At 36.7% G+C, this 14,431-nt stretch overlaps 3 protein-coding genes across 3 annotated transcripts; all 3 read left to right on the top strand.

The window, feature by feature from the left end:
- LOC109847649 lies at nt 5,477-6,512 on the top strand. Its single transcript, XM_020416879.1, has 3 exons — nt 5,477-5,659; nt 5,719-6,321; nt 6,414-6,512. Exons 1-3 carry the CDS (start codon nt 5,477-5,479, stop codon nt 6,510-6,512), a joined length of 885 nt encoding a protein of 294 aa, XP_020272468.1.
- On the top strand, nt 11,025-11,942 carry LOC109849407 (L-type lectin-domain containing receptor kinase S.4-like; the record flags this gene model as incomplete). Its single annotated transcript, XM_020419237.1, has 1 exon — nt 11,025-11,942. A coding segment is annotated over one exon (651 nt), but the record flags the coding sequence as incomplete, so codon positions are not given.
- Nucleotides 12,101-13,821, top strand: LOC109849406 (ACT domain-containing protein ACR8-like). Its single transcript, XM_020419236.1, has 4 exons — nt 12,101-12,403; nt 12,453-12,520; nt 12,591-12,837; nt 13,630-13,821. Exons 2-4 carry the CDS (start codon nt 12,489-12,491, stop codon nt 13,687-13,689), a joined length of 339 nt encoding a protein of 112 aa, XP_020274825.1. The 5' UTR covers nt 12,101-12,403; nt 12,453-12,488; the 3' UTR covers nt 13,690-13,821.

Below are 14,431 nucleotides of genomic sequence, written 5' to 3'. Positions count from 1 at the left end.
ACACAAAAGGCCCCGATCCCTGATTAACAGTTGAATCAATCTTTCCCCCTATCGATGTGAAAGAAAATATCATACAATATGCTCAAATATTGTCAATAAAATGTTTACTTCTACTATCTTTATTGTGCAAAAGACTGCTGAGTAATGGAGGTGGATCTTTTAATGAAGGGAGCTGAACTTCTCCTTGCATGCAACACATTGAAAATGTTGGTTTTCTTATCTTCCGAGTCTTTCTCATTCTTTCATCATACCACATCAATACCCTACAAAACTCGCATTCCCATATTGGATCCCAATAATCTGTATTCATTTTTAAGAAGATCTATTTGTAATTATATCACAAAATAAGGTAAAAATAAAAAATATAAATGGTTTGAGGGAGTCGATGTCGAAACCGTTGGTGGGCTGTTCATCCGATTCGAGGTTGACGGTGGTGGGTGACGTGGCGGCGAGGGGAGATAAAGGGCAGCAGAGGGAGAGGTTGATGGGTTTGAGGGAGGAGGGGAAGTGAAGGAAGGGGAGAGGAGGAGGTTGGTGGTGGTCATTGAAGGAGAAGAGGAAGGAAGAAAAGAGCTTGTGTAGTGAATTTGAGGGTAAATACAGTAATAATGGGTGTATTATACATATTGGGTTTAGAAATAAGTTGGGAGGGATACAATGGGTGTATTGATGTTTGGAAAAGTTAATGGGTTTTTAAATAAGTGGGGGTAAAACTTTGGGTTAAAAAAGAAAAACCCCAAAAACATATCATGTATAGATGAGTCAATATCACTTTGTATTGACTGAACAATGTTATATTCACTGTTTGCTATGCCAATTTTAGTTGCTTGACTGAAATTTGCATTCCAAGTAAGAGACAGCAAAGTTCTTCTATTTTGAAAGACATGCTTCCCAATTTTCATCGGAGGACTGCATTGCTTTAACAATCTGCCATTTGATGGAAGAATATTTTTCAAATCTTTCCTCTGCTTCCTTTCAAAATAATTTGCACTACTGCCATCTATGTAGGATTGATTTTCAGAAGTTGACGTATTTGTTAGATTCACTGAGCCACTTGCAGGGTCCATTAGGGAATATAAATGACAATTTGATAGTGTGCTCTTTTGATATTGAGGAATTAGAATTGGCACTAGCATCCATTATAATGTAATGAGGTAAATGCGTTAAGGAATGTTCAACTGCATGACACAAACAATTTTAAGATTAACTTACTTCTCCAAAGTAACATGCCAATTGAGCTATCACAAAACAGAATGAAAAAAAGGAAAAGTTTTAATTGATCAGGCTGCACAACTTATAATCTCTTCAGTGAACTAATTCAAACATGGATCAAGAAGCCCCTTTAATAAAGTCTAACATACATAATGATTTGTAAGTACAAGTCTAAGTAAAGGAAACTAAGCTACGAATATGAATTGGAATAATAGATGAAAGAATATGTAGAGTAGTTCAATTTACCTCTCAAATCTCACGTATCTCAGCTAGATACTTTCTTGTAGACAACTGCAAGAAATCATCGGAGATAGAATGCGATGTTTGGCTAGATATTTGACTTAGCTTTTGTGAGAACTCTCCTTTGTTAATGAGGCTGCAAAAAAAATTCTTTAAGCTATTTTATTTTTGTGAAGTAAAAAAAGCAATAAGTATCATTTTTTTAGCACACCTTTTTCTAAAATTTACCATTTCAACTATGTTTTCATTCATCAATGTTGATGTACTAGTGATCATATAGTCAGTTATATCCATGGTTGGATGAATTTGTTGAGGATTGATAAAGGGGCCGCTTTCTTCCCTGACTTTATGTCTAGTTCTTGAATTGAGGTTTCTGAAAAAACTGCACAAGTAGAAGTTCGTAAGAGGATGTGGTTGGGTTCCTCGTTGTACCTCCGACGATCAAGTTAGCTGATGAACTTGAGTAGGGTGAATAATAAGTGAGTTCTTATGTGTAATGTGATTGCTTAAGGATTAGATTTGGAAATTAAGATTTCAGCCTTCCAGGTATTTTCCCAAGTTGAAATAGTACATGTATTTATACGAAGGTGGCAAGGGTAAATTGGACACTTTGGTCGAGAGCAGAGAGGCGGTGGCGAAGTATGGGTTGGCGACCACGTCGGCACTTGCTTTACATGTGTATGCTAGCGAGTGGAGGGAAGGTCGTTTCAGTATTAAACGGGAAGAGACTAACAGCATGGCAGTACCTACGTGGTCCGATGAGTCATGAAGACTTTCTAGGCTAGAGTTATGATGGCACCTGCTAAGCATTAAATGCAATGTTGACACGTTGTCATAGAGGGAAAGGCTCGAGGGAAAGGCTCGAGACGAAAACAGTCATTTAGCTTCGTCGAGAAGTAACGCCTTTCAAGTTGACTTTGCAAGGTGTCTGGTAAGTGGCCGAGTGGACTCATGGTGAGTCGTCTTTGACAAAAAGGAGGCGACAAGTTCCGCCTTTCGAATCGACAAGAAGGAACGTCGAGTCGTTGAGTCGGCGAAATGGTCGTCCCACTAGTCTATGGCTAGCCAAGTTAATTGGGACATAGCATGTAGAAGTACACTTGTCCGCTGCTTGATAATAAGCTTGCACTTTGGCAAAAATGTGAACACTATAACAATCAACAACCTAGTTGCGTAGTAGGAATTTGTCAATAAAGGTACACCTGGAAAGTGCATAGAAAACAAAGGTCATGATGAAATATAATTAAAACAATATTTATATAGTTGGAATGCAATATAACTCAGGTCAATATCAGCCAACACTACAACAGACAAGTCTTTTAGCGACCAATTTTTTTGTGAGAAATTTATTTTCCTCAACAAATATCACTTTCGACAAAGAAAATATTGTTTCCTCGGTAAATATCAGTAGGTATTCTACGAGGAATATATTTTCCTCACAATAGACCACCTTTTACGATGAAAATTTTAGTTCCTCACTAAAGATGATCATGATTTGGTCTCCTAACTAGTTATTTTATTGGCGAGGAAATATAAAATTTTGGTGATGAACTTTTTCATCTCGAAATGCACATTTAACGAGGAAATAATCATTTCATCGCTGTTCTTTTAGCGGAAAATAGAGGAAAACCCGCTAAATGTAACAACGACAAAGTATGATTTCCTCGCTGAAGATTCACAATCTGCGAGGAACCGTTTTCTCATCAAAAGAATCAATTAGCGAGGAAATAATAGTTTCCTCATTATTAGTTTGGCGGAAAAAAACAAAACCCACCAATTTCAATGGTGACAAATTTAAGGCTTCCTCGCGAAAAGTTTTTGTTTTTACGAGGAACCATTTCCTCGTTAAAAAGAACATATTAGAGAGGAAATTATAGTTTCCTCACTATTAATTTGGCGGAAAAATTTGCAACACCCACCAAATTCATTGATGACAAATTAAAGATTTCCTCGCTAAAATTTTTGTTTTACGAGGAACTGTTTCCTCGTTAAAAAAAACAATTAGCGAGGAAATAATAGTTTCCTCATTATTAGTTTGGCAGAAAAATATGCAAACCCCGTTAATTTCAATAGCAACAAATTTAAGGCTTCCTCGCTAAAAGTTTTTGTTTTACGAGGAGCCGTTTTGTCGTAAAAAAGAACCTATTAGTGAGGAAATTATAGTTTCCTCATTATTAATTTGGCGCAAAAATGTGCAACACCCGTCAAATTCATTGACGACAAATTGATGGTTTCCTCACTAATATTTTTTGTTATACGAGGAACCATTTCCTCATTAAAAGAATCAATTAGCAAGGAAATAATAGTTTCCTCATTATTAGTTTGAATTAGCGAGGAAATAATAGTTTACTTATTATTAGTTTGGCAGAAAAATGTGCAAAACCCGTCAATTTCAATAGCAACAAATTTAAGGCTTCCTCGCTAAAAGTTTTTGTTTTACGAGAAACCGTTTTGTCGTAAAAAAGAACCCATTAGCAAGAAAATTATAGTTCCCTCAATATTAATTTGGCAAAAAATATGCAACACCCGCGAAATTCATTGACGACAAATTGAAGGTTTCCTCACTAATTTTTTTTGTTTTACATGGAACTCTTTCCTCGTTAAAAGAATTAATAAATGTCCAGCACGAGGTAAAGCTCCAGTATGGATAGAAATAAGGATTTTGTTTGTCTGGTTGATGGTTCATTTTTATAGGTTTTTGCACAATTCACATAAGATTAACAACCAATTAATATTTATTCAGGTTCAAAGGGATCCCAATTATAAAGGATTGCTCACAAATCTGATAAGATTTCCCCCCATTTATTTTTACCCCCAAAAAAAAGAGGGAAAACATAAAGCCCCGTTCTCTCTATTTCTCTCTCTCACACACACACACATCAAAACCCCCAAACCCGATGCGTCGATGATCCTTCCCTTTCTCCCCCCAAATCAGACCTCGCTGCCGATGCCGGAGGTCGCCACAGCCGCTAGAGGTCGCCGCCTCCGTCAAAGGTCACTATCGCCGTCAGGGCTCGTCAATCTTGCAATTTGCCGTCGGATCACCCTCAAAAAACCCTAATTGTTCCTCCCCAAATCGGACCCCGCCGCCTCTCCTGTCTCGTTTCAAAAATCCTAATACCATCATCAAAGGAATGTGCTTCCCCTTCAACCTTACCAAGCTTTGCCCTCAACTCTAGGTCCATCGTTTTCCCTAGAACTTCTGCGTTTAAAACCCAGGTAATTATACTTTAATATTTTCTTTAAGAAACAGTAGTTTGTCATTTGAGAACACTAGTAGAAAATCCTACATTCTATACGGAATATCCTAGACGGAAATTTTTCCGTCTAGTTTGCTATTAAACTAGATAGAAATTTTCGTCTAGGAAAAAATATCCTAGACGGAAATTTCCGTTACAATAGCATCTTAGACGGTTTTAGTGTTTTTATTTTTTATTTTTAAATGAGGCTAACATCTTAGACGGAAATTTCCATCAAGAATGTATCTTAGACAGAAATTTTCGTCTAAGATGGTGGGTCCCATAAGAGGGCGTGTTCCCTTTAAAAATTTTATTCACGAATTTCATTTCCCCGCCTAAATTCTCAATCTCCGGCTCAAACCCTATATAATTTCATTCCCAAATACTAATGATGATTGCCCTCTTCCTTCTATCTCAATCTCCGGCCACTTAAAAAGAGCAAAAAAGAAAGGAAAAGGAAAAAAAAACCCTGATCGACCTTTTGATTCTCCTCCAATGAGATCACAATGGAGAAGATGAAGAAAACGATCGAGGGTGGCGGCAGCGAGCTCTTTATCTGCTTCACCTCCCGCCCCTCCTCTTCCTCCTCCTCCTCCTCCTCCTCCGCCGTTGCCTCCACCATGCGCAATCCCTCGTCAAAGGCCAAATACTCCAAATCCGCCATCACCCCCTCTCGATTCCCCCGATCTAAAAACTCAAACCCCCGCCCGCCTAGAATTTTTCTCCCCCCTCTTTCCCCTCTTCGAAACCCTACACCATCCCCCTCTTCGTCCTCTCCTGCGATCATGTATGGCGTCGACGGGTCCCACCTTCGCCTCCAGCAGCCGGCGGTCGCCGATAGCCCTCAGAACCTCCGCCCCGTCCACAACCGCCTCTTCCCGATGCCCACCGCCGCCGAGGCCAACCTCTACACGTGCTTTCAGGCTCGATCCCTGCTGGCTGATCCCGACAAGCCCAAGGAGCCACAGGTAACTGATCTCTCATCTCCAATCTCGATTCGGATTGTAGCATGATTGGGATTTAGTAGAAATTGCTTTACAATGGATACATTCAAACCGCTAAAAAAAATCCAAGAAACATTACCATCGATGGTCTTCAAAATGTATGCAAGTTTCTAGAACAGTGGATACATTCAAACCTGCAGTGGCAACTTCGAGGATGCATGTATCAATGTAGTGCACGCATTGCGCGTATTTTGCAGCACATAGCGAAGTGCGACAAAAATGACTGTCGTTGCATTACAGTGAAGAAATGGATGGGTCATTTCGCATCATGTTGCAGAAATTGCTTTGTTTGTGGTCCAATTTATGAGGCAGTTTTCAAGCCAATTTTTTGTAAAAGGAAATCGCCAGTTCTTTTTGATACTGAGACTGATGTTATGCGTCCTACTAAATTTCCAAGAGTTGATGATGGTGGACAATTAGTAGATGTGGTTAGAAGATATGTACATCAATTTCAGGATACTAATGAACAATCAACAGTTAATAATAACCAGCGACGAGGAAATTTGTATTCCGGTACTGAAGTTCCATTGGATCCTCAGATGTCACGTTTTGCTCCCTTTTCAAGCCAACTCACTTCGGAGCAGGTTACAGAAATGAACTGGATGCAGACTCAGGGTATTAATCAGGTTAGTTGATGATTCGCGTGAATTCTGAATTAATGAAAATTTCTTTTTGAGAATTTTGAAATTCTAACTATGTTTTGTTGATTTCTGTGCAGATGGAAGTATATAGAGTTGATGCAGTAGATGGCTCAAATCCTTTTTATAATAGCCATGATACCGATAATTACAGCCAACATGACCATGTTCAGTTATGAATACTTTAGTATTTGACCAAAGTGCATAGGTTAGTTCATGAATTCTTTTTGATTGAGAATGCCCAGGCTAAATATGGATTTGTTTAGAAGTTGTAATTTTACATTAACATTGTAATTCAGATAGTATCATAAACTCATAATTAAAGGTCAGATTTTTTGCAAAACATGTATGCATTAATTAAAATTTCTTTGGAGACATCTGAAGTTCTGACTATATTTGGTTAACTATTTCTCTGCAGAAGGAAACAAATGCAGCTATGTATGCGGATTTTTCTACAGATACGATTCCCTTCCCCAGTGAAAATTCAGTAGAGCTTTCGAATCCTTCTCACGAAAATCATGATACCCATGATTATTATCCTGCAATTGAGCCTGTTGATGTGGATGAGCAGACCTATGAATACTTGCTAGAGGAAATCAGAATATAGGAGACTTTAAAGTCATCCTTAGTATCAAACTCAGCCTCTGCTTTTTGATCAAATTGAACACGGGTCTTTTCTTCAAAGAAATTTTCCTTCATTGCCGCATCAGAAGGATTAATATCTTCAATCATTGAGCCTGCCAGTTCTTGGTTATCACTGCCATTTTGTACATGATCATCGGATAGTAAGTTGATTTCCATCCCAGTTATGTCGTTTTGACAGCTGCTATGCAAATAAACTCCTGACATGTGAGTATAATGATCCATTGCATCTTAATCTAGCTTGCCTCATCCATTTTATAAATCATTACAGAGAAGTGGAAGATTTTGCACGGAGACTGAATTCTAATTGGCCTGAAAGAATGCAAGAAATCCTATCTCTAGGCCAGGATATAAGGCTTGTTTCGAATTTGCTGAATGGGAATAGTTCCCTTAGAAGATACACAGGTTTGCCTTCTCTTCCATTCTCTGTCGTAGCATGCTAAAATTTATTGACAGCCTTTTGCATTACTTAACCTATGAGGTGATCATTTTTTCTCTTGTTATTCTTATGTAGCATATGCATCAGTTCTATTGGAATCTTTTAATATTCTTTATCTATCACATTCAGGATCTCGAACCAAATTGGCATTTGATGCATGATAGGCTTCAAGCTGTCAAAAGCATAGATGAGGTTCTTTCTTTTGAGATTCCTTTGCGCAACCACATATTGTTTGCATTTGTATGCTACTTGATATAAATATATGTCTGCGGTTAATTAATTGTACATTTCTTTTAACTCCGTAATACAGGTCATCTAGTTCCATGATTTCTACCTCTAGAAATGCTTAAAGGAATGCTTGTTTCTCTTGCTGCCGCAAGTTCTGAAGGTCAATTTTTTGTTATTGTTCTGAAGGTCAATTGATTGTACATTTCTGAAGCATTGAATGTTCTTGACTCTTGCAGTTCCGATTGTAAATAAACATATAAATAGAAAATTAGTTATTTATCTATGTTAACAATTTATGTATCGCTCTAGTGTTTTGGTGAATGTATTATTGGAATATAATTGAATTTGATATTGGAATAAAGAGTTGCAAGAACAGCTTCAAGAGACCCAACAACTTGTAGTAACTCAACAACAAAAGATCGATGCACAAAATGAGGTAATACAAAGATTGGAGGAGCAAGCTAAAAAGTTTGAGGAGTTTATGGCTAATTTTTCTAGGCAACATCCATCAGCTTAGTATTCTTAGTAAACTTAAACTTGGAGAAATGTTTCTTTGATCGTGTTGCATTTGTTATTGCTTTAGACTAGCATTGTTACTTATGATAGAAACTTGCTTGCTTTATTTATTTTAATTATTTTGATGTACTGTGGTGACAATTGATGACAATTATTTATATTTTGAGTGTTTTTCTCGTAATAGCATTATTATTGATGAAATAAAATTTCCTCATTATAAGTATACTACTTACGTCGTCAAAAGAATATTTCCTCGTTATAGAGTATACTGCTTACGTCGACAAAAACATATTTTCTCGCTATAGTGATACAACCTATAATGGCAAAAGTAATTTTCCTCGCTATAGACCATATAACCTATATCGACAAATGTAAATATCCTCGTCATTGAATTTCTTTGGCGAGGAATATGGGGTACAAGCTACAATGACAAATTTAAATTTTCTCGTCTTTGAGTCCCTTTACTGAGAAACTGTTTCCACGAGAAAAAGATACATATAATGAAGAAAATCAATTTCCTCGTTAAAGATTTACCTTTGGTGAGGAACGGTTTCCTCGTTGAAAGATACTTACAACGACGAAAATAGTTTTTTATTACTTTTATTATATATAAATTAAATATTATTCACGTATCATTAGCGAGGAAACTATAGTTTAGCGATGAAAAAGGTATGAGATTAGGTGAGGAAAAATATCGAGGCTAAAGAGTAACAACGAGAAAAGAATATATTCATCGCAATAAGGATTTCGCGGGAAATTATAATATTCATCGCAGAAACTTTTCTTGACCACCCTACCGCGAGGAAATGGTGACCAAAGTTTTTTCCTCGCCAACACACTACGGCGAGGAAATCTCGACTTTCAACGACAAAATTGTTCCTCGCAGATTAGCTTTTCTGTTGTAGTGCAACTACCACAAATTTTAATTTCTTCAAACTGCAATATTACAATAACAGAACCTTTAGTGCTTCCTCCCATGTAGGTAGATACTTGCTCAGCAATATGACCCCACAGTATGCAGTTCAATTTGTTCTTGTAGTAACAAACAGGATATTAAAATTTTATACAACAAACTGTATTAGAAAGTTTAATTTATTTAGTCAAAAAATACTTAACATCTTCCAATTCGATATTGAGTCGCTTTGTAAGTTTTCCATCTACATCAACTAATTCGATACCATCCTAGTAAGCTCTCCTATAACACTTGAAAAAATGCAGTATGATTTATCATAAAATTGCTTATTGAAGATTATTGGGTGTCTAAGAAATGAAGATTTTAATTTCTTACCTACTAACTATGTATTGTCCAAACGACTTCGAATGATATCATCGAAAGGAGTAAATCCAAACCCATATTCAGCAATGTTAGCTCCATTTAACTCTTTAATAGAGGTGTAATTGTAAAGTTAATCTTATATGGATGATGGCTACAGTTGTATTTTCCTCTGGCCAACTCCAAAGTTTGAAATAAGAAAAACCTTCCCTTCCTTAAATATTGATCGGAACTTATCAATTAACATCTTCTTAACTGATGCTTGGATTTTGCCACCCTGCTTACAACGTGAGATTTAGTTACTTTCAAGCATGGAAGAAGTAAATAATATTAAGAAAAATAAAATAAATTTGGATGACACGTGATACCTTTTCATCTAATAATGCCATTCGAATACTATATATGTCATTCAAATTTTTAAGACTTTGCCTAGTCCATAGTCTTATCAAACGGACCTTTATCTTCCAAGTTTCTTTAAGTGCGTTAATATCATTCACAAAATTGTATTTTTGTGCCATGTCCTGCACTGAGTTATAAAATAAAATTTTTTAAAAAAGAATCACAAATATCAAAGAGACTCATACATGCAAAAAAAATAGGTATGTTATAAGGAACTAATCACATGTCCGTTAATATAATTTTATATGCTGGCATAAAAATGTAACTCGACTGGCTTAAACCAATAAAATTTCATATCCCTCATAGTGACAACTATAAAGCTAATGCACGGACTAATATTAGCTTGTGGTTATAATCTTAAATAAAATTAATAAAATAAAAGTCTTCATAATGAGAATAAATTTTTACAGGCAAATTATAATTTTCAAAATTTTAGCAGTAATTCATGAAGCAATCTCAAAATGATCATCAGGAGAACCAATATTCATAGTCCACATATGATATTAATCAAAATCATCTTAATCACACCAAATCTAGACAGGTAAAAAATCTCTTAAATGACAAACAACGCAACCTAATACAATGTACTAAGGAAAAATCTATTAAAAATATTAAAATGAATAATACAACGCACCTTTCTAGCTTGCGATACAAGTGAAAGAAGATGCCTTCACCCGATCTTATATGAGAGAGGAAGATGGTAGAAGTGCCAAGTTTTATTTAAAAGTTGGAAGAAGAATCCGAATAGTTGCAGCCCGCTTTTCAATTGTACGTACCAACTTAAAGAAATATTCCATAAGATTTAATGATGAAATCCTAGCAATAGAAGTGTGAATACTCCTTGGAGATGTCATAATCAGAATTTGTTACTAGTAGAAAATAACATATCTTAGACGGATTATTCTAGACGAAATTTTTTCCGTCTAGTTTGCTATTAAACTAGACGGAAAATTTTCGTCTAGAATAATCCGTCTAGGCTAAAACATTCTAGATGGAAATTTCCATCTAGGAAAGCAAAGTAGACGGTTTATTTTTTTAATTTTTTTTTTAAATTTACCAAGTATTCTAGACGAAAATTTCGTCTAGGATACATCCTAGACGGAAATTTCCGTCTACATACTTAGACCATTTTAAAAAAAATTAGCCCATTAAAACTCCTCACGCCCTCCTTTCCCCCTAAAATTGAAAATTTCTTTCCCCCAAAATAAAAAATTTCAGGAACCCCCCAACCCCCTCCCCCATCCTCAATTTCAGGGACCCCCCTCAATCCTCAACTTCAAGCTCTCCATCGACATCGCCACCCATCTCCAATCATCTGAGATCATCAACTCCGATAAGATCCAGGTCTACCTCAGCCTCGACATCACCACCAACAAAATCCCCTCCGCCGACCACCGCGGTGTCCCCCGCCACCTCCTCGGGTCCCACGACCCCGCCTCCTCCTTCTCCACTGACTTTTCCTTCGCCCTCATCCCTGAGTACCCCAAGCTCGGCAGCCACGCACGACTTCGCCTTCGTCCTCTCCCCAACTACATCACCAACTCCTCCGACTACATATTCGCCGTCGAGTTCGACACTGTACAGGACTTTGAGTTCTTCGACATCAACGACAACCACGTCGGCGTCGACATCAACAACCTCACCTCGAACAAGTCTGCCGCCACCGCCTACTTCGACGACGCAGGCTCCAAAGTCGGCCTCAACCTTAAGTCCGGCGACAAGATCCATGCTTGGATCGCCTACGACGGCGCTGCCAAGCTCCTTAACGTCACCCTCTCCCCCTTCTCTAGCAAACCCAAAAACCCCCCTCTAATTGGGCTGATTAATCTCTTGCTAATTTATTGATTTTAGGAGTTGCAAGCTAACTATTTGATAGAATGCCTCTTAGTAATTCAATTTGATTTCTAGGTTTATGAATTTGTTCCTTTATTTGAACTTTTTTGGCCACTATTTTTAAGGGAATTCAGCTCTCAATGACCTTTTGTAACCTATTTTCCTATCAAAATGCATGAATAATCAATTTATTCACCATAAGTAGCAGAATTCAAACTCCATTTCTGGAGGGAGACTGTGCTTTTGCGAGATGACTTAGTTATATTCCTTGGGTAAATGAGGTGCATTTTGCATTGACATCTTTAATGTATGTGCAGGAAAAGTTTCAGGGATATTTGTGTCGTGAGGGGGAGAGACTTCGACAGCAGGATAGAGCTGTAATGGCTGCAGAAAACCAGGCAAAGAGGGGTTTAACTTATGTCTAAACTTGAACTCTTGTTCGAAATTTAATTCAATGGGATTTTCATTTTCTTCTTGGTCATTGGTGACGTAATAATCTTGTCGAAAAATAATTACTGAATTGTTGGCTGCACTTTGCTTGTTACAAGCACTTAGTCGTTGGGTATCAAAGGACCATGTTAGCAGCATGCACTGAAACTAATTCAGATCATAAATTTCTTGGGGTTGTATTCAAATTCATTGATATTTTCTAAATCTTTATTGCAACTAGGAGGTCTTACTGGTTATATTGAAGTTTATTGTGTGTTTTTAAACATTGTTATTTCACTAATAATGAGGATCTTTGAATTTCTCTTTCACTAATAAATTGATTATTCATGCATTTTGAATCTTTGAATTTCTCTTTCACTAATAAATTGATTATTCATGCATTTTGATAGGAAAATAGGTTACAAAAGGTCATTGAGAGCCTCTTTCACTAATAAATTGATTATTCATGCATTTTGATAGGAAAATAGGTTACAAAAGGTCATTGAGAGTAGAATTCCTTTATCAGATGATGTTTGCTGATAGGGATTTCGAGAGGAGATTTGGGGATGAGCCGTCGATGACTTCGGTCTCGGTCCAGAATTGGATCGAGCGGGGTTACTCTGTCGTCGGCGTTCAGTGTCGAGATCGTCCGAAGCTCCTATTCGATGTTGTTCGCACGCTTACAGATTTGAAGTATGTGGTGTTTCAAGGCACAATCGATACCGACGCTGATCGCGCTCATCTGGTACTAGTATTGTCCTGTTTTAAAAATTCTTGTTTCTTTTGATCTCTTTGCGACATTGGATTTTTTTTACACGCATCAGTATGTTAGTTGAGTGCATGCTTGTGTCCGAAAGAGCTACACGTTGAGTTTAACTTCTATACAATGCATGTGAAAGTTGTAGGAGGTGGGATATCATCTTTGCAGGTACTCCCCTTAAGCTTCCAATTGTCATTGATAGAAAGTTGATGGAGTAAATGGTTTAAGAGAGTAGACATGTATGCAACTGCTTCAATGGGCTTGTAATAACTTAGTTAATGGAGGAAATGAACATGGTAGATTTGAATACAATGTTGCATAGCTGATTATGTTCACTAGTATAAGCTAAACAAGTTTCAAATCATTGAACTCTAATCAAGTAAAATCTAAATTTCGAATACAATTATTTTGTCTTTCACAATTACCACTAAAAGAGTTGATTCTCTTTTTCTGCAAATTCTGTAGTTGGAAATATTGTATTGTGTAGGTCATGTTTGGTACTTAGCTCTAATCGAGGGTACTTGTCTCAAGGAAATGCCAAAATACGTGGAATTTTTCTCTTCCCTGCAATGAAGTTTTCAGTTAACATACATTTATGTGTTTGTTTCAAAATACGTGGAATTTTTCTCTTCCCTGCAATGAAGTTTTCAGTTAACATACATTTATGTGTTTGTTTAAGTAGTCGTTTTTTGCTCACCATCTTTTATAAAGGGTCTTCTTTATGAATCAGTTTGTACATATATTGATGCATTGCTTGTGTCCTTATGTTACACTCAGGATGATGAGGAAGAGGGTGAAGAAGGAGAAGAAAATGGCTTGAGTAAATGTATAGGGTAGGAGTTGAAGAAGCTTCTACAGTGTCATAGCCATTATAAATAATTTATGTAAAAGTTTATAAACAATTTATGTATCTCTCTACTATTTTGGTGAATGTATTATTTGAATATAATTAGATTTGATATTGGAATATAATTAGATTGTGTTGGATATGAATATAATTTGTTGTTGTTCAATATTGTGTACATGCACTCAAAGTAGATTCTACAAAAAAAAAAAAAAATTGTAGTATAGCATCCTAGACGGAAATTCCGTCTAGGATGCTCAAAATTCTATCTAGGATGCTTTTAAAAAAAAATTTAAATAAGCCTTCTAGACGGAATTTTCGTCTAGGATGAGTATCCTAGATGGAAATTCCGTCTAGGATGTTTTGGATATCCTAGACGGAATTTCCGTCTAGGATATCCATCCTAGACGAAAAATTTTTCCATCTAGGATGGATATCCTAGACGAAAATTCCGTCTAGGATAATCCGTCTAGGATGTATTCTAGATGGTTTTGAATTCCGTCTAGAATAATCCGTCTAAGATGTATTCTAGATGGAATTTCCGTCTAGAATACTACATCCTAGATGGAAACTTCCTAGATGCGTATTCTAGACGAAATTCCGTCTAGGATACTCATCCTAGATGGAATTCTGATTTTCCTAGATGGAATTTTCCGTCTAGGATGCCTCATTTTTTACTTGTGTGTGGATGAAGAGAGATTAAAAATTTTAATTACCTTTGTAAAAAAAGAAGAT

Source organism: Asparagus officinalis, chromosome 7 (assembly GCF_001876935.1).
Source record: "Asparagus officinalis chromosome 7, Aspof.V1, whole genome shotgun sequence".
NCBI lineage: Eukaryota > Viridiplantae > Streptophyta > Magnoliopsida > Asparagales > Asparagaceae > Asparagus > Asparagus officinalis.
Note: the sequence above shows the minus strand (reverse complement) of the source record. Positions and strands in the feature narration are given on the sequence as shown.

What these genes read in the sequence shown, in the direction of transcription:
- LOC109847649 (XM_020416879.1), top strand. Translation starts at nt 5,477, where the DNA reads ATGTATGGCGTCGACGGGTCCCACCTTCGCCTCCAGCAGCCGGCGGTC. An exon ending in ACAAGCCCAAGGAGCCACAG is followed by an intron (nt 5,660 to 5,718) that starts GTAACTGATCTC and finishes GGGATTTAGTAG; the next exon opens with AAATTGCTTTACAATGGATA. An exon ending in AGACTCAGGGTATTAATCAG is followed by an intron (nt 6,322 to 6,413) that starts GTTAGTTGATGA and finishes ATTTCTGTGCAG; the next exon opens with ATGGAAGTATATAGAGTTGA.
- LOC109849406 (XM_020419236.1), top strand. Translation starts at nt 12,489, where the DNA reads ATGCATTTTGATAGGAAAATAGGTTACAAAAG. An exon ending in AGGAAAATAGGTTACAAAAG is followed by an intron (nt 12,521 to 12,590) that starts GTCATTGAGAGC and finishes AGGTTACAAAAG; the next exon opens with GTCATTGAGAGTAGAATTCC. An exon ending in ACGCTGATCGCGCTCATCTG is followed by an intron (nt 12,838 to 13,629) that starts GTACTAGTATTG and finishes TGTTACACTCAG; the next exon opens with GATGATGAGGAAGAGGGTGA.